The following is a 20,770-nucleotide window of genomic DNA, read 5'->3' as shown; positions in this document are numbered from 1 at the left end:
AAGATAGAAACAGATGAATAAATTAAAGATATTTTGGAGGAAAAACAAACAAGGCTTACTTTGGGGATTTCTGACTTGAGCAATTGAATGGATGGAAGTGCCACTTAATTGTCAAAAACATCTCCTACATCCCCAAAGGGAGCACACCCACTACAAAAATGCATACTTTTCTGTAATACATGGGCTTGAGCTTACATTTCCCAATCAGGAGCAGGGTTACACATTCAGAAGAAACGTATCCCCATCTCACCTACTTCTCCTTGTCTCAGATTCGTGACTGAGACCACCTTCCATTTGCATACAAATTACAATAATTGAGTAGAGTCCCCAGAGTGCACTGAGTTTTCAATAACCTTCACTTTAACAATACACCAACAGAGTTCTGCTGTTAAGCACATTGATTATGCAATGGTTTAAATACTCTCATTTGATTTTATCACTAATAATCCAAATCTTCTCCCTACCCCACGCCCTGATATGTTTCTGAGACTTCCAGTAAAGCTCTCCACAGAGCCATTGACCACAATAAACCAAGATGAATGATGGGCTCTGGCCTGTGTTTTACCCTCCAACTTTCAACATTACTTAGTAACTGAAAACCAGCTTTGTGGGTTTCTACAGTTAATCTGCAAAGCGTTGCTAACTAGGCAGACAGTTTTGCTGGAAAGACAGGAAAAGGAAAGTTGGATTCAATATGGGTAACAAATGATGGAGATTAGTGGAGTTTCCATGATATAGAAGGATGAAGCAGGTATTTGGAGTGGAATAGATGAAGGCTTGAATCCCCACTCAATTTTTAGCTGAATGGCCTGGGGTAAAATCACTTACTCTCTATAATCATTTGTTTACTAAAAGGTAAAACAAAGTATCACCCTGATAGAACTAAGGGAAGTAGAATGCAATCAGGTATTAGATGCTTTGTAAAGTGTAAAGCACTATGCATTTCAGTTATTATTTTAACTGTCCCTGATGCCTCTTCCATTCTCCACTTGCCATGTGAAATGGTATTATGGATACTATAGTAAGAATGGGCCATCTTATCCCATCCCTACTCTGCGTCTTGTCTGTGCTCTCTGACCAAGGTTTTAGAGAGGCTTGAACTTGTAAGTGACAAAGGAATATTGCTTTAAATTACCAGAGGAAGGACTCTACCCTATAAAGAGGCCCTCAAAATTGCAAGTAGACCTCTCATACCCCCAACTACCAAAAGAGCCCATTAGATCTGTGCCCACCTCTCCTTGCCCAGTGTAAAGGTTTGAGCCTAGTTTCAGCCCTCTATTTCCCTCTGGCAACTTTTCTTAGCATTCAGAATACTTTTGGCACTTATGGGTCAAAAGATGGTACCCACCACTCTGATTCTGAGGCTTCCTCTGGGGCAGCTTCTTCACTTCCAAAACACAAACCTGCAGGGTCCACAAAGGATAGGCAGACCCATTCTATGCCCAACACTAGTCACCCCCACCAGTCTTGCTGCGTGCTCTCTTTTTCAATAACAGTCACAACCTCCCAGAGGCCACAGAGACAATCAAAATCAGCAAGTTCACTTTTATGGTGTTCTAACAAGCACTTTAATGTGTAGGATTTTCTGACTAAAACATGGAGAGGACACTCAACATTCCCTTCAGTGCAACTGTGCCAAGAACTTGGAGTACTGGCTTCCTGAGGAGCTTTTGCCTCCAAAGGTTGTAGTTGCTCATGACAACAATATTCTATCTACCCACTTAACCAAAATAGTCCACTGCCAAGAAGAATCAAAATACAATTTAGATCTTAAAATCCCACCCCACCCATTCCCCATCATGCCTATGTTCTTAGTCCTTAGTTTAGATTTGGATTATCATCACAGCTCACTTAGCCTCAGTTCAAATTGAACTTGCCTAGGTCCTGTAAAGCAGTAGAAACCTAAACAGTGAAACTTACTCTTGGTATCTACTTTGTGAGAAGAGTCAGTTTTTAGAAATTTCCAGACCTTCCAAGTGTCAGTGGGTGATATTATAATATAGCTGTTGAAATTTGTGATATTAGATACTAGGGGACTCACTTAGCCCCAGGTGCCCAAGTGGAGTAAAGAAACTAAAGAAAAAGAAAGCATATCATTTCCATGTAAATAAATTAGTGAAGAAATACTCTCTTGAGTTTGATTCCCTCCTCTGCCTCTCTAAAACCCATGCCCCTTTGACAGTGACAGTGAGGTCAGCTGTTAGTCCATGGCCTGCTGGGAGTGTGTTCCAGATGTGCAGTTCCAGGATCCAGCTGTTATTGCTTGAGAGACAGAAGCTTGAAGCTGTCATCCAGGATGGACCTCCTGTTGCGCCGTAGCTTTCTCTGCCGATGTTGGTACCACACCACACCACCAAGAGCCAGAGCAATGAGCAGGAGAGTGACACCCATGGCAATCAAGACAGAAGTCAGTATCTCGATATCCTTTACAGGGATCTGCATGCCCAGCATCCTCACATTGCTTTCTCCAATGTCACTGGGGATTGCTACTGAAATGGAACAAGAGGAAAGTGGGAACCCTGGGATGGAGAATACTCTAAAATGTCTTCTTTTATAGTCAACTCTGGGAGAGGAGAAATAAGGTCATCCAAATAGGACAGAGGAACTATCCTTATCCCTTAAAAGATCAGCCAATGATGACAGATTCGGAGGTTACAGAGAACCAGCGTAACAAAATGTCATAGCTGAGAAAATCATTAGGAAGCATTGAGGCACCAATCCCCCCATGGAAAGAGCTAACACTCAGAGTGAGAAGGGCCTTGACATATTTCTTTAAATATATAAAAGCCTGTGATGTAGGAAAAAAAAAAAGAATTGAATTTGGTTTGCGTGGTTCCAGAGGGTAGAACTGGGAGCAGTAAGTAGAAACTCCTGAGAAGCAGTTTGACTCAATTATCTAGCTTATCAATACTCACTTTGACCATTGGACCATGACAAGAGCCTGCCTCTGTGCTGTCTGGTCTCTCCCATCTTTGGGTCATTATAACACTGATGTCACATTGATCTTTCTAGGTGAAATATCTAATTTTCTTAGTTCCTGGCATACAAACTTTTGATGATCTCCAATTAGCCTATGGAATAAAGCTCAGACTCAAGTCAGACATTGCAACTCTCACGATCAGATTCTAACTTAGCCTACTCTTATTTACTATCTTCAGGGATAGCAACTCATTCTTTGTTCTGCAGAATGGGTGAGCCTCTTTCAGGCTTCCAAGACTTTCTCATGCTGCTCCAGTTGCCTGAACACCCTTTCTTCTTCCTCACCATTCTATCCCTAGCTTAAACATTATAGGTCTCAGCAAAGCTTTCTTCAATTCAGCTGTATAACTAACAATGGTCTTTCTTTTATGTGCCCAAAGTACCTGTACTGTTTGTACTCCCACAATTTACTTGCTTGGGCCAAGTGACCTAATCCACCTTCACTTCTGGATTTCAGTCTCCTCTTTTATAAAATGGGGATAATAACCATATTTAATTCAGTGGTTTATTGTGAGGCTTGAGTGAGATGATATTTATAAAATATTTAACATAGCTCCTGGAAGACAGCAAATGTACAATAATTGATCAGTTGTTATTATTGTTTCCCCACTTTAAAAAAATAACATATAGTATCCAGCACTGCAATTATTGTCTCTGTGTCTCATTCCACTTTTAGACATGAATCTCTTGGAAAATAGTGACTATGTCTTACTTTTGTGGTGTCTCTGGCAGTTAGTATGTGTTTGATGAATGTATAATTGGATGAATCAATACTCTTACAGAACTGAGAGAAGATGAAATATAATGAGTTCAAATGGAAACTGGGAAACATTCTGGTTTTGAGTTTACATTCTACCACTTACTTCTCTTGTGACCTTGGAAAAATCACTTTCCATCTCTCAGTTTCTCATGCAGAAAATGTTGGGCTTTAGTAGACCACCAGTTTTGAGAGGTTTTCCCCACTGTTGAACCTTTTTAACAGACAAGAGCTTATGAGGATGTATGTATATATGTACACACTGATATGTACAAATGCATATACAAATGTATGCACAAAATATGTATATATACAAATATATGTGTGTATATATATACAAATACATATACATACGGGTATGTCACTCTGCTCTCTCTGCTTCACCTTACCTCTCCCTAACCCTCCAGGACATATCCTATTCCCCTGGTTGACTGTTTATAAGATACTTATTTCATTAGGAACTTTCCAAACAGAGCTGAAAAACCTCCAGACTAAACTGAAGATCTCTAACATCCATTCTAGCCTCTCAGAACTTTCTGAATCTTTCTCAGTTCAGGTACAAATGAGGTAGAGAGTGAAAGCATTATTTGAACCCAGCCTGGATAGAACAAGAATCTCTATTTTCTGGAAGGACAGAAATGGATGGTTCTAAAGAGTCAACTATTTAGTATTCTATAGATGAAAGAATAATTACCTGGTGCAGACTGAATGGCATTTGTTTCACACTATCCTTGTGGGGAATTCATGTCTGTGCTATAGCACCTTCATTCACAACTCAGCAAGACCTTGAATTTTATTCCCCTTCACACATTAGTAAGAGGAAAAGATAGTAGCCTTCAACTGAGGATGAGACAATTTTCCTCAAATCAGGAGGTTGGGCATGGGGGTCAGAGAGAATAAACATGCTGAGGGAAGCTTAACTGGAAGCTTAACCTTAGATTCCTGGCTTCTGAAGTCTTAAATAAATCTCAGGATGCTTTCTGCTAGTATTGAGGTCCACCTTTCAGCCATGTGAAACCCATCTTCTAGAGACACTGCACTTTTCCCCAAATGCACAACATATATAACTACCCAATCTGTGTATCATTCTCCCTACCTTTTCCAGTCTCTTCAGAGATGATGGTGGTAGTGCTTAAGTGTTCTGGAGGAAAAAGAAAAAAGAGGTTAGTCCTATTATTCTTCCTACCTATCCACAGGCTTGTTGTAGGAGGTTAGCATTGGTTGGAGGAAACTCTCTGTGATATAGTAAGCAAAATGGAGGTGACTGGAATTAACTATCTTGTGATCAAAGTCAGTATTAGTATGTGGATTTGATTTTGAGCAGTGACACAAAATATGAGCAAGAGCATAGGCTTAGGAGTCCAAAGGGTAAGTCACCCCTCTGCCAATATTTACATATTTATTGGCAATTTATCCTCATTATTGCTCTTTTTGCCACCTTTTCCCAGTCTTCCTTCAGGAAGCCCCTGCTCTTTGTCAAACCTACATCCCTACATATTCAACCTTTTTAGAATACTTCTTCCTCTTCTTGCTTTAATGAGGCTGAGCTCTTTTCTGAGAACTGTACTTCCTTTTTATCTTCTCAATGCTGCTTTGATATTATTTATTATTCCTCCCCTTTTTGCAAAGATCCATTACTTTTGAGGCTTATATTATTTGGCTAAAAAACCACAACCACTTCTTGCCACTGTTACCTAGCAGTTCTCTTCATTCATGGAAGTCTTTGGTACGTGGCTCAGTCTTTCTTGTCTTCAATTCCCATCATGAGTGTTGACCCGTCCAACACTTAAGCCTCACAGTTTTGAGGCCTCTTAGCTCTAACAAATTTCAAATATACTCCAACTCTATCAACCACTCTTATGGTCACATTGGACTAATTATGCAGAATTGCTCCATCTCATAAGTCTAAAATCTAACAACAGCCTCCTATTCTCTCCATGTTCTAATGCTATTTATTCTATTTCACCTGTTATTTTCTCCTCTCATGAAGACCTCCTGGACACTTCCATTTTTCTCACCTCACCAGTTTCATCCTGTTTTTTTCTTCCATTCCTGGCCAGGCTGGACTCCATTGTCTATCACTTCAACTACTAACTTACCAGGAATGTTATAATCATTTGCTGAAACCCCAGTAACTATACTTTCCTTGTATTTTTTTCTGGTATGATGAGTGCTGGTGGAGAAACATCACACAATTGTAAAGATCAGTATTCTTTGGGCCCAACTTCAACTAAGTCCTCAATGCTGCTTGGCAATAATTAATTTATTTTCCATCACTCAGAGTAACTTTTTCCCCAACACCCAGAGTGTTTATTTCATAACCACTTTGCCCACTCTTCTCAAGCCCCTTACACTACCACCTATCTTTCATCCTCAGTAGATGACTCTGTCTCCTCCATCACAGATGAAACACAGACCATCAGACAGAAATATCTACCTTTTTGTCAAGCCTCTCACCCAAACCTACACATTGGTCTTTTTCTGTTTTCTCTCTTCTTTTAGTAGAAAAAAATGACCTTACCCCACTCTAATATTTTTTTGTAGCTCTGGCTTTCATCCCCTGCTTCTTCACCAGGAAGCCCTTTCCAACAATTAGTCTTTTATTCCCTATCTGTCTTCAACTCTTCCCTCTGGGTGGCCTGTTAGCTTATATGTGATTGGAACAATATCAAATTAGACCATAGTCTGTCAAACAAACAAAAGGTAAATAGGTAAAATTTATGGACTGGCTCATTATTATAGAGAGAGATAAGCTATTCTTATTCATGGAAGTTCCTTGATGATATGTATTGATGCAGTCTCTTATCTATTAGATGGTCCATATTTGACATGACCCGTTACTACATATGGAGACAATCTGTTGCTTTGGATCTATAGCATCTTGATGATACATCAATTCACCTCTTGACTTTGATTCTAAGGACTGACAGAATACAACAAAGAATTATGTGTTCCTGTCTGGGTGGTGGGGAATAGTACTACAGTAGTAACTGGAAGACACATTCTAGCAGTATGTGTTACCAGAGAACAAAGTTTTCCAAAGATATAGGAAATCATAATGTACAATTATTCGTCTCCCTCCCTGGGGGTAAAGAGCAGAGTTGTATTTTCTACCCTGGTTTGCTAGCCCTGTTTGAATGCCTAAAGACATTTTCCCACTTTCTATTCCTGCTGACAGAATGTCAATGGCTGGGAATCCCAGAATACCTACCTCAATATAACCAGTTTTCAAAACAGCATGACTTAAAAAAAAAAAAGAACAGGAGAAAAATAAACCTCTCTGGATTCATGTGGGTCCCAAGAGTTTCTATTGAGCCTCTTGCAAGGGGGATAATGATGAGTACTGGATTCAGGTTAAGAGGCTTAAGAAGTGAGACTCAACCCTTTAATGGCCCAAAGACACAAAATTCAACACAGCCTACTCTTCTATGTTATTGGTGATGAACAAAGATTTATTGGTAAAGAAAATACCCTGGCTATTACGTCTCCATATAACAAATACAAAGAAAAAGTTTTTTCCATCCTTGTTAGCATCTGTCTGGGATTAGTTGTAATTGAAGGCTAATATCTCTTTCCAGCCTTAGACAATCCCCACAAAACAAACCAATTAAGGGGTGACTGTTAGAATTATATTTTTTCTTTTTATAAAAAAAGAACTCATTAATAAGATTCCTTTGAAATAGTTAGCACCTCTAATAAACTCTAAAATAATAAATTTACATACAAATTAAATATATTCAAAGGAAACAAATCTACACTAAGCATCAATGCATACAGCCCAGCCAGGCTGAGTCAATTCATGTGAGCTCAACAAGTATCAAAGAAATTAGGAGGGGGCATGAGCAGGGGAGCAACAGGGAATGAGAAATATTGGTTGGGAGAACACGAGAAGGGGTCTGTTCTGTCTTCTTGGGATCAGAAGACGGATGCAAGTCACTTCTTGGATTATCTGGTTCTTACAGGCTAGATACAGTGCTAGAAGATAGCCTAATTAGGCTTTACCTCTTTGGGACAAAACCATAAAGACAGTCTCCATGCCAGCATGGACATGGTCAGTAACATGACAGTGAAGCAGCCATGTCCCAGGGTTGCTGGTCACCATCTCCACAACCTCAAAGGTTCCTGGGAACAGATCCACCACGTCTGCCCGGTAGCTCTCTCCACTCTGAAAGAGAGATTGTGGGTGAGAGAGAGAAAGTGAAGGGTAGAGATAGTCTCAGAGCTTATAGGAATTAAAAGGCTTGGGTATCCACACCAGGGACATGGAACTTCAAGATTCACAGACCAGAGAACAGCTTGAAGATTCCATCTTATCCATCTCCTCTGTGAACCCACCCATACAAACTGACTCAACAGAGGAGACTCTCTCCTCCTACTTTTTCTTAAAGTGTTCCAAAGTAAAGTTCATTTAGTCTTTCATTAGGGGGCTAAAAACTAGTATATCCATACTTTTTAGCAGGCTTAAGCCTTGACCCCTAGGAAGGATCCACATATTTACTTTAGAAATGAAACTCAATTTAGTTTCTCCTCTATGCCACCACCTTTATCAGGACTTCTAAGTCTTTAAGTCCACATTAATGCCTACAACTCTGACCCCTTTCCCTAAGACAAAATCTTCTTCTTCAAAACCCACATGTTGTCCCAGGTAGGTCCTGAATTGAAGTTCAGGAATGGATTAAGAACTTTCAGAGACTGTGAGACACTACTCTGAAATTTCTTATTCAGGATGACTGCTTACTGGACCTCAAGTCCCTGACTGAGACCCAATTACATTTATTCCTTCAATCTCCTTATCCCATAAATGAGCCATTCATTTCTTCTATATCATAAGGGAAAGCTAAGGCCTGGAGGGCAATGATTGACCTTGGGATACAAAGCCAAACTAGAATTCCCTGATCAATACTCCACGTACAAGACCTTTCTTCTTTTAACTGATTATTATCATGTTTCTTTTTATTCTCTTCTTTCTTAATGGATATCAAAGCAGTCTGAGGGACTCAGCCTTCTTTCCAGCTCACCCGATAGAGAAAGCTTTCTGCATGGAAATGGACAGTGTGTAGGTCGATATCTTGTCCCATGGCCAGCATGTACCAAGCCACTCGTTCTCCTTGGTACATGGTAAGGCCCCTGAGGTTGGCATAGAGCTTTCCATTAATGGCTGTAAGAGAAGAAAAACTATTTTATATCTCTCATTTTGACTTACCACTGCCACTACCCTAGAGCTAATCCCTATCATCTCTGATGATAGCAATACCCTCCTAAATTCTCTCATTTTTCTTCCATTTGTCCCTCTCCAGTCTATCTTCCACATTGGTGTTATAAGAGTGGTCTTTCTAAGTAACTAATATGATCATGTTATTCTGCTGCTTAAAATACTTTAATAGCTCCCTCCTGCCCAAAATATCAAGTTCATGCCTCCTTAGCTCAGCCAACAAGGTCCTTCAAAATACAACCCCAAACTACCTTCCCAAACTCATCCACCACTATCTAACATATTTATTTCAATTAAGGTGATTTTTTTCACCATCCCCCCATATGGCCCCATATTCATGTTCTCTGTGTTCTTGCTCATGTTTCTGATCTTCCCTCCCAGAAATTTTCCCGCCTTTTATCCATCTTTTCAAAGCCCAGTCATACCTTCACCTCTTCTAATAATACTTCCCTGATCTAGCACCTCTCAGCACCTCTCATTGCCTGCATCACTTTCCACATCTGAACTCCTCCAGTACTGTCTGTACCACCCTTTGGAACTCACTGGAAACTGCCTCCTACATTTACCTATCTTTTAATTTGTGGAATTTTATATCCCCAACTAGGCTGTTGGTTTCTATTAGGCAGGAAATAAATGTATATACTATATTCCTTGTATTCTTCAGAACACCCAGCAGACACCTGAGCCTACAATAAATGTTAAAAAAAATACCTGTCACATTCTTGGAATTTAAAATGATATTAACACATGGGACTCAACATCTGCCTCTTCCCAGGCCACATCCTATGCTTTAAAGACAACAAACCACTCATCACCATGTTAATTCACACTGTCAAGACTATGCCCAGGATACACTCTCCCACTTTTCATTTTCTCACAGAGGGAAGATGATTTATACTCTACATCCCAAGAGAGGAAATAATGGAAGGAACATTTATAGCCTGTCTATTTGCTCTGGCCAAATTTTGTATTTGAGAGAAGGGACTAAATATGCTCCACTCAGTCTGACCATAGAAAGTGGTGCAGATGGATTTGTTATTCCATCATGGGGAAGATTTTGCCCCTGTGAAGGAGGAGGGTATTGTTGTCCCTCTACATCAATGACAGGATGAAAAATCTATCCATTGTTGGGGGAGTATTAGTAAGCCCATTTTGCTGCAGAACTAAATTCAGTTTGCCAATTAGCTTTCTCAGTAAGTTCACATTTGATCTTAAGCATCCCTGCCTCTTTCTCAATTGGTTCAGGAATCTGGAAGTGAGGGAAATGGTATTATTTGTTTGCCCTCAGACACCAACATTATTTTTTTTTCTCTAGTGCCGGCACTCAGAGAGTTTTCAACAAATGCTTGATAGATAGTTAGATAGATTGATTCCTGAAGAGTTTGGATGAATAAACACATAAACAAACAGATGGAAATGAGCATTAGCTAAACCCCTGCACTAGCAAGATCTGTGTCCTCTTTCCATTTTGGTTTTGGGCGATTTATTTCTCTGATTTGAAAGGAGCTAAAAAAAATTCATTTCGTAAAGTTTGTGAATCACTGGATTCAATGTGAATCACTCATATTTCCAACAAGGGGAAATAGCTAGAATCTGTGTGACAATGAGATACTACTTTTGAGTTCCAGTAGAGTCACTATCAAAGCTGCAACTTATCCTCAAATCAAAGAAATACTACACTAGAAGAGATAGTGAGAAATCACTTCATACAGTCTGCTGCACTTAAATTCTCCCTCTTCTTTGAGATTTTCTCTATTTTTTTAAAGATACACAAATCTCTAGAACAAAGGAAGGCTTGAGTGCACAATTTACCTCCAAAATCCATTTGAGCATCAAGAAGCTCTTATTTGTATGTAATATAACCCAGTATGCTGCTCTCTGAGGCTCTCTCTCCAATCCTTCCATCTGTAAATTGAACCTTTGTTTTAAAAATAGATTAAAGGATAAGCTGTCCTTCATTTGTCTATATTAGAATCTATTGAGAAAACAGATCTCAGATCCAGAGTGGTAAGGAAATAAGATAATATTGCGAAACTAAACTCAGAATTTTTAAGTAGAGAGGCCCTAATCAGCCAGTGCACCAGGTACATTGAGGGTCATAAATGTCCATCTTGCCTTCTCTAATATGTTAAAATGTGCTAGTGTCACCACAGCAATTTTACAGAGTCAGCTTCCTGCTTTCTGGGCACTTGAACTAACGTAGACCACATTACCTATTTTATATATGAAATATATAATACTGTAGTAGGAGACATTTCTTCTAATTTGTCCCCATTCCACTTTCCTATTCTTTCAGAAATTATGCTCCCTTGGGTTGTGATGTGCCTATCAGATACCCCCATGCAGCCAGTAGGGACTTCTTTGGAAGAGGGTTAGGTTCTTTTCTACAGACCATGCATTTTATTGCTCTCCAAGAAAGTCTCATCCTGTAGGTTAACATGGCCTGGATCCTGGGGCCCATAAGTTTCCACATTCTCTTCTAGATACCAAGACTGGTTCTCATCAAAAATCAAGAATAACAAGGCAAATTCTCGGTCCATGTCACGCCGTCCTCCATTGGGCTCTAGGATGCCCTTTCGGCAGATGGCCAAGGGTCCCACCAGGCCACTGTACATGTCCTAAGGATAGGAGGAAGAGGGAGAGAGTGAACTAGATGGAGTTGTTTCTGGGTGGTAGTGCTCTACAGAGAGACAGGCTGACATCCAAGCCCATTGTGCCCTCAGCACTTCATCATAATGTCTTGTATTTATAAGCACCTCAACTATATTATCTGAATTCATCCTCACAACCATCTTGGGACACAGGTAAGATATGCTATCTCACTTATGATTTATCTCTGCTGGACTATTCGTTGATCTCCAAACCCACCAATCACTTTCACAACACAATGCCTTTTCTCAGGCTGTTTCTTCCTCCTATAATGTCCACCCCTCCACCATATCCCTATCTTTTATCATACTGCTATTCAGCTTCAAGGCTCAATGTATATCTACCTACCATTATTTTGCCTTCTCCAGTTTCCCCTTCATTCATCCTCTCCTCCAAGCAGAAGTAATCACTCTCTCATGGACCCCCACAGCACTTTCTATTAAATGGTTTTAAAGAGTTGCTAATACTAAGCTATATTTAAAATTTATTCTATATATATATATATATATATATATATATATATAATATTTTATATATTTAATGTTAACGTTATATTTATATTCATCTGTCTCCCACAACTAGATCACACTCTTTGAAAATGGGAACTGTATCTTACATTTGTATCATCCAAAGCACCAGGTAAAATGCAGTAGGCTCTCAATAAATGATAGCTGACATCTGCCTGTCAGCAGATGGGTGGCTACATAGATAAGCCCATTTTCCAGGAAACAGAGGCAGAATGACTTTCCTAAAGTCACTTCAAAAGCAAGACAGAACAAAATTTGGGCTAGAAACCCAATCTCTTGACAACCAATTCTAGGTTTCTTAAATGATAACATACTGCCTTATATTATCCAAGAAGAAGAAACAAGGAAGAAAATCCTCAGAACTAACATGTGGTGCTACCTATTCCTTTCATCCCTCCTCCTACCTACTAGAATAAGCCCAGCATTTGAGGAATTTCACCTGAACCCTGGACTTTAGTGCTGGGCTTCTTACTACATCTGTTTAATAACTTCTTTTTGCTAGGCAACCTGGCCATTTCTGAGACAACTCCAGGAAGCCAATATCGTCTTTACCTTGATGGGATCCACTGCAGAATAATAGATCCAGGAAACACAAGTAGAATCATTGGGCCCAGGGCCAGATCTCTCTGGGATGTTCCATTGGTAAGTGAGAACCTCACCTAGAAGGGGTAACAGGAGTCTCCAGTTGGACCAGGTCAGAAATTTCTCCCAGTTCCCGGGTATCCCTAAGAGGCTGTGGCAGGTGAGTACCAGGAACTTTAAGATATTTCTCCATCATTTCCATATCAGTCTTCATTTTATTTTTGTGACTTTATTCTTCTCCCTCCTGGGACACCCTCAGCATCTCTTCTACTGTCCCTATCTTTAAATATTCAGGTCCAATACTCTAGTAAGGCAGTTCTGCTACTATTCTCCCTGCTTATCATGACCTTCCTTCTTTGGCTCTGTTTTGGTCTCCTTATCCTGATGCTGCCTTCTAAATGAGCTGTTTCTTCAAGGCTCTGTCTCTAGTCCTCTTCTCCTCTTTTTCCATACTGTCTCCATGGAAGCTTTCAGCCATCTTTCTGATGTCAATTATGATCTGTGTGTATTGATGCCTCAAATACTTAGCCAGACTTTCCTTGTCATTAAGCTCCAATCCAAAATGGGCATAGAGGGAACCTACCTCAACATAGTAAAGGCTATATATGACAAATCCACAGCAGGCATCATACTCAATGGTGAAAAACTAAAGCATATCCTCTAAGATCAGGAACGAGACAAGGATGCCCACTCTCACCACTATTATTCATCATAGTTTTGGAAGTCCTAGCCACGGCAATCAGAGAAGAAAAAAAAAAATAAAAGGAATACAAATTGGAAAAGAAGAAGTAAAACTGTCACTGTTTGCAGATGACATGATATTATACATAGAGAATCCTAAAGATGCCACCAGAAAACTACTAGAGCTAATCAATAAATTTGGTAAAGTTGCAGGATACAAAATTAATGCACAGAAATCTCTTGCATTCCTATATACTAATGATGAAAAATCTGAAAGAGAAATTAAGGAAACACTCCCATTTACCATTGCAACAAAAAGAATAAAATACCTAGGAATAAACCTACCTAGGGAGACAAAAGACCTGTATGCAGAAAACTATAAGACACTGATGAAAGAAATTAAAGATGATACCAACAGATGGAGAGATATACCATGGATTGGTATATCTTGGATTGGAAGAATCAATATTGTGAAAATGACTATACTACCCAAAGCAATCTACAGATTCAATGCAATCCCTATCAAATTACCAATGGCATATTTTATGGAACTAGAACAATCTTAAAATTTGTATTGAGACACAAAAGACCCCGAATAGCCAAAGCAGTCTTGAAGGAAAAAAACGGAGCTGGAGGAATCAGACTCCCTGACTTCAGACTATTTATTTATTTATTTGTTTGTTTGTTTGTTTGATGGGATTAACAGAAACAAACTACTATATATAAAATAGGTATGCAAAGAGGATATACTGTATAGTACAGGGAATTATAGCAATTATCTTAAAATATCTTATAATGGAGTATAATCTGCAAAAATATTGAATCACGATGCTGTATAAATAAAATTAACATAATATTGTAAATCAAAGATACTGAACATTGGGGGCAGAGTCAAAATGGCAGAATAAGAGCATGTGGAGTTTGCATCTCCTCACAAATACATCAAGAATACATTGGAACAGTTCTCAGAGAGCACCTACCGAACACTAGTGGAGGACCTCGGACACCTAAGGGGACAAAAAAATCCCTGAGCAACCAAGTAGGATGAAAGAAAGAAGGAAAGGGGGAAGAAAAGTGGAAACAGGATGGGACCAGTGCCCCTGAGGGGGAGCTAAAGGAGAGAAGAGATTCCCACACTCAGAAAAGCTCACTAACAGCAAGGGGAACAGTAGTGACAGAGAGGGACTTTCAGGGGATTGGGAGATTGGAGGGGAATGCAGCAACCAGTCTGTGGAAGGCAGGACAGACAAAGTAATACCTATTCATATAGTCTGTGCCACAGCCCTGCACACCCCAGCCTGAGTTGTGTGTAGGAGGGCTGGGTGCTGGAGAGTGGGGTTTGGAGAGTGGACCCAGGGAGGAGGTAGCAGTTGGTTGTGAGGAGACAGCCTGAGGAAGCAGGAGGGAAGGGCTCCACAGCCAGAAAGGTTTGCAGAGGAAGCCCAGGCCACCATGGAGGTGAGATGCAATTGTTGAGTGGTGTGTAAAAGGCAGGGCTGCCATTGGAATGCCCTTTCCCACCTGTTGGGCTGGCCTCCTTGGGCAACGTCAGTTGTGCATGTCTGAGCAGGCTCGCCCACCCTGAAAACCAGGGTTCCCCCCACCTGCTCAGGCCTTGGCAAGCCTGCTAGGGCCCCATGCCTGAGCCCCGCCCCTGCCAAAGCCTCCTCCGGCCACACGGGTCCCGGTGGACCTGAGCACAACTCCTCCAAAACATCCATGGGCCGTGTGGGTCTTGTCAGCCTGCCACCACCCCTGACAAATCTTCCTTTGTCCACACAGGTCCTGGCAGGCTGAGCACCGCCCTTCTCCAAAGCCTCCTCCATCTGTGCCAGCCCTTGCAGCCATGCCCATGGATGTCTGCACCCCGGCTGGCCTATGCAAGCATGTGTGCTTCAGAAGCAGATGCTGGTGAGAGGAATACAAGCAGAGGTGGGGATGACACAGCTGGTCCAGAGACCTACCGAGAGGTCTTGGAGAACCTCCTGGGGAGGTGGGGGTTGGCTGTAGCTCACCGTGGGTGCAGGGACATTGATAGTGGAGGCATCACAGAATTTTCCATTTTTTAATATTTTATATTTTTATCTTTAACTTTATTTTTTAAACTTTTAAAATTATTTTATTTTATCTTTTTGCTGTTGTTCTATTTTGCTTTGTTGTTGTTTCATTTTTATTTTTTCTAATATATTTTTTATTTTTCTAATTTTATTTTTATTCTTTGTTATTGTCCTGCTCTTTGTTATTTGTTGTCCTTTTTTTCCTGTTGGTTTGTAATTTTGATATTTTTGTTTAGTTTTGTTTTGCTTTGTTTATTATTTTCTTTTGTTTTTATCCTTTTTTTCTAGTTTTGATTTTGTGTGTGTGTGTCATTTTTGTGTGTTTGTCTTTTGTTCACTTAGCTTTTCTTTTAGTTTGTTTTTTGATTTTGTTTTGTTTTTAGTTTTCTGTTTGGGTTAGTTTTGTTTTTATTATTGGTTTTGGTTTTTGGGCTCTCTTGTTCATTTTGGTGTCTTCTTGTTTTTTGCTTTCCTTGGGTTTTTTTTCATTGTTGTTGTTTGTTTGTTGTTTTGTCTTGTTTATTTGGATTCGTTTTTGTTGTCTTTGGTTTTATTTGTCTGTTTGTTTTGTTTTGTTTGTGTGATTGTTACTTCTTATTTTTGTTGGTTTTGTTTTGTTTTTAATATTTGCCTTGGGCTTTGTTTGTCTGTTTTTTGTTTGTTTGTTTGTTTTTGTCACATCGCACAGCTTGCAGGGTCTTGGTTCCCAGGCCAGGGGTTAGGCCTGAGCTCCTGTGGTGGGAGCACCAAATTCAAACTGCTGGATTATCAGAGAACTACAGGTCCCAGGAAATATTAATCACTCTGAGGTCTCGAAGAAGTCCTCATCTCAGCACCAAGATCTGGCTCCACCCAACTGCCTGCAAGCTCCAGTGCTGGACGCCTCAGGCCAAACAACCAGCAAGAGAGGAAAACAGCTCCACACATCAACAAAAATGAGATGACAGAGAAATATGTTACAGATGAAGAAGCAAGGTAAAAACCTACAAGACCAAATAAATGAAGAGGAAATAGGCAACATACCTGAAAAAGAATTCAGAGTAATGATAGTAAAGATGATCCAAAATCTCGGAAATAGAATGGAGGCACAGAACAAGACAAAGATACCCACTCTCACCATTTCTGTTCAGCACAGTATTGGAAGTCCTAGCCACAGAAATCAGGTAAGAAAAAGAAACAAAATATATCCAAGTTAGAAGAGAAGAGATAAAATTCTCACTATTTCTAGTTGATATAATACTCTATATAGAGAACTCTATAGTCTCCACACAAAAACTATTAGAACTAATAAAGAAATTCAGCAAGGTTGCATGGTACAAGGTTAATATACAGAAATCTGTTGCATTTCTTTACATGAACAATGAAATATCAGAAAGAGAAAGTAAAAAGTAATCCTGTTTAAAATGGTGTCAAAAAATACCTAGGAATAAACTTAACCAAGGAAGTGAAAGACCTATACACTAAAAACTATAAAACATTGAAAACAGTAATTGGAGATAATTCAAGGAAATGGAAAGATATCCCATGCTTTTAGATTGGAAGAATTAATATTGTTAAAATGGCCATACTACCCAAAGCAATCTACAGATTTAATGCAATCCCTATCAAAATACCCATGATATTTTTCACAGAACTAGAACAAATAATCTTAAAATTTATATGGAACGAAAAAAGACCCAAAATTGCCAAAACAATCCTAATAAAAAAGAACAAAGCTATACTTCCAGACTTCAGACAACACTACAAAGCTACAGTAATCAAAACAGCATGGTATTGGCACAAACAGACATATGGATCGATGGAACAGAATAGAGAGTCAAGAAATAAACCCACACACCTACAGTCAATTAATCTTTAACAAAGGAATCAAAACTGTACAATGGAAAGAAAGCAGTCTCTTCAACTAGTGGTGTTGGGAAAGCCAGATGGCCACATGTAAATCAATGAAAATAGAACACTTGAACACTCCCTCATACCGTATTCAAAAATTACTCAAACTGGTTTAAAGATTTAGATCTAAGACATGAAAGCATAAAACTCCTAGAAGAGAACAGAGGCAAAACATTCTCTGACATAAATCATAGCAATATTTTCTTAGTTCGGTCTCCCAAGGCAAAAGTAATAAAATCAAAACTAAACAAATGGGACCTAATAAAATCTAAAAGCTTTTGCACAGCAAAGGAAAGCATCAATAAAACAATAAGACAACCTGTGGAATGGGAGGAAATATTTGCAAACAATGGAACAAACAAGAGATTAACATCCAAAATACATAAACAGTTCATACAACTCAATATTGAAAAAAGAAAGAACACAATCAAAAAATGGGCAGAAGACCCAAATAGACATTTCTCCAAAGTAGACATACAGATGGCCAACAGTCACATGAAAAGATGCTCAACATCATTAATCATTACTGAAGTGCAAATCAAAATCACAATGAGGTATCACCACACACTGGTCAGAATGGCTACCATCAAAAAGTCTACAAACAACCAATGCTGGAGAGGGTGCAGAGAAAAGGGAACCCTGTACACTGTTGGTGGCAATGTAAATTGGTTCTGCCTCTGTGGAAAACAGTAAAGAGTTTCCTTAGAAAACTAAAAATGGAGCTACAATGTGATGCTGGGCATATATTCAGAAAAGGTGAAAATTCTAATTCAAAAGATATGTTCACCTCAGTGTACATGGTAGCACTATTTATAGTAGCCAAGAAATGGAAAACACCAAATTGCCCATCACAGATGATTGGTTTAAGAAGATGTGGTATAGATATACAATGGAATATTACTCAGCCATAAAAAGAATGAAATATTGTCATTTGGAAAAACATGGATGGACTAGAGAATATTACACTCAGTGAAGTAAGTCAGAGAAAGACAAATACTATATGATGTCATTTATATGTGGAATCTAAAATATAATACAAATGAATCTATATACAAAAACAGAAATAGACTCACAGATATAGAAAACGAACTTATGGTTACCAAAGGGGAAAGGGAGAGGGGAAGTGATAAATTTGGAGTATGGCATTAACAGATACAAGCTACTGTACATAAAATAGATTAGGAACAAGGGTTTACTGTATAGCACAGGGAAATATATCTATATCTATCTATCTATATATAACTGAATCACTTTGCTGTACAATATTATAAATCAATTATACTTCAATAAAAAAAATCGGAAACAAAAAAAAACTAAAATCACAAGTGAATGTAGGGATATTTTACCAACCTCACAGAAATAAAAAGGATTATAAGAAAACACCAAAACAGTTATATGTCCAAAAATTACATAACCTAGATGAAATACAGAAATTCCTAGAAATATACAAATTACCTTTCAATACTATCAGTTTTTGATTTCATGTATGTTGGAGTTCTGTTGTTCAATGTGTGCATATTTAGGACAGTTTTTGTTTTATTTTTAAGAATTGATCTCTTTATTATATTGTAATATCTTTCTTATCCTTGGTAGATTCCTTAGTCTAAAGTGTACTTTCCATGACAGTAGTATTAGCCATGTTAGTGTTTACATGGTACATCTTTGTCCATTCTTTCACTTTTATTCTATTTTTGCCTTTATGTTTACAGTGAATTTCTTTTATATAACATATAGTTGGGTAATCTTCTAAAATCCAGTATCACAATATACATCTGTTTTTGTTGGTGTGTTTATATTGGTTTAAATTTAAAATTATTATTGCTATCATTGAAATAAAATCTATCATATGGTAGATTTTTTTCTATTTTTCTATTTCTTTTTGTTTTTTCCTTCTTTCTTGCTTTCTTTTGCATTAATTGAGCATTTTATGTGATTCCATTTTTTCTCTATTATTAATTCACTCTACCCCTTTAAAAATGATTTTACTTATTGCTCTAGAATTTACAACATATATTAGAATCTATCTTCAAATAATATTATATTGGTTACTATCTAGCAAGAGATCTTTGCAACTGTATATTCCCAATACACCACTTCCAATCACTGTGGTATTTTTTGTCATATATTTTATATTTGCATATACAAAAATACACTACATTGATAAAGTTTTCTTTTAGACAGTCTTTTGAGCACTAAAAATGAAAAAAATAAATTTTATTTTTATCTTTATTTATTCTATTTCCAGCACTCTTTATTTCATTGTATGGTTACCACTTGCTTTCTGGTGCCATGTCAGTTCTTCCTGAAGTACTTTCTTTAAAATTTCTTGTAATATAGATATACTAGCAATGAATTCTTATAGCCTTTTTTTCTGAGAATGTTTTTATTTTTCCTTCTTATTTTCACAGCATATATAATTCTTCATTGACAGTATTTTTATTTCAGCACTTTAAAAATGTTTCATTACTGCTTTCTTGCTTTTATAGTTTTTGATGAGAAATCTGCCATAAGTTTTATCTTTGTTCCTTTGTATGTAATGTGCTTTGGTTTTATTTTTCTGGCTGTTTTCAAGATTTTCTGTTTGTCTTTGGTTTTAGTAGACTTTACGTGGCATGACTAAGGGTGTTTGCAAGTGTGTGTGTGTGCATGTGTGTGCATGTGTGTGTATTTATTTGTTTGTTTTTTGGTAATTATCCCCGTTGGTCTTCTCAGAGCTTCTTGATTCTGTAGTTCTGTGTCTATTGTTGATTTTGGAAAAGTTTCCGCTATTATTTCTTTAAATCTTTTGCTTGTCCTATCTCTCTTTCTTCTCTTATGATTTCAATTTCATTTATGTTACAGCGTCTGATATTATCACGCAGATCTTACATGCTTCATTCTGTTTCTTTTTCCTCTTTTTTGTCTCCTAGTATTTCAGTTTTGGTAATTTTTATTGACCTATCTTCAAGGTCAGTAGTCATTTTCTCAGTTGTGTGAAGTCTACTGAAGAGACCATTGAAAAGCCTCTCTCTCTCTATTTTTCATTTCTAGCATTTTCATTTGATTCTCTCTTATAGTTTTTAATTTCTCCAATGAAATTATCATCTCATTTTGCATGTTTGTCACCTTTTCCATTAGGGCCTTTAACATATTAATTGTAGTTATTTTAAAATTCCTGTCAGGCAGTTTCAACATCTATGTTATACCTGAATTTGGTTTGTTGTTTTCTTTGTTTCTTAGAAGTATGGGCTGTGGAGGAACAGGAATCTGGTGTTCCCTAATCTGCAAATTTTGCTATCCTCCAAATGCTTTTTTTAAGTGAAAAGTATCTAGAAGTCAAAGGCTAAACTGTATGATTCAATTTTTATGACATTGTACAACAGAAAACCATAGGGATGTAGAACATAAGGAAAGTAGTTGACAAAAGTGGTGGGATTGGGGGAAAGGCTTGACTACA

General features: G+C 38.2%; 1 protein-coding gene across 1 annotated transcript in view; it reads right to left on the bottom strand.

The window, feature by feature from the left end:
* Positions 1-1,809: 1,809 nt before the first annotated feature.
* Positions 1,810-20,770, bottom strand: part of HEPH (hephaestin) — a 78,761-nt gene continuing 59,800 nt past the window's right edge. The window contains exons 16-21 of the mRNA XM_036839135.1: positions 12,677-12,783; positions 11,341-11,566; positions 8,755-8,894; positions 7,739-7,901; positions 4,833-4,877; positions 1,810-2,489 (exon numbers count right to left, since the gene is read on the bottom strand). Coding sequence (XP_036695030.1) covers positions 2,257-2,489; positions 4,833-4,877; positions 7,739-7,901; positions 8,755-8,894; positions 11,341-11,566; positions 12,677-12,783 — 914 coding nt within the window. The 3' untranslated portion in view covers positions 1,810-2,256. The remainder of the gene's footprint in view (positions 2,490-4,832; positions 4,878-7,738; positions 7,902-8,754; positions 8,895-11,340; positions 11,567-12,676; positions 12,784-20,770) is intronic.

This window comes from Balaenoptera musculus, chromosome X, assembly GCF_009873245.2.
Source record: "Balaenoptera musculus isolate JJ_BM4_2016_0621 chromosome X, mBalMus1.pri.v3, whole genome shotgun sequence".
NCBI lineage: Eukaryota > Metazoa > Chordata > Mammalia > Artiodactyla > Balaenopteridae > Balaenoptera > Balaenoptera musculus.
The sequence above is the reverse complement of the archived record's forward strand: the minus strand, read 5'-3'. Positions and strand labels throughout refer to the sequence as shown.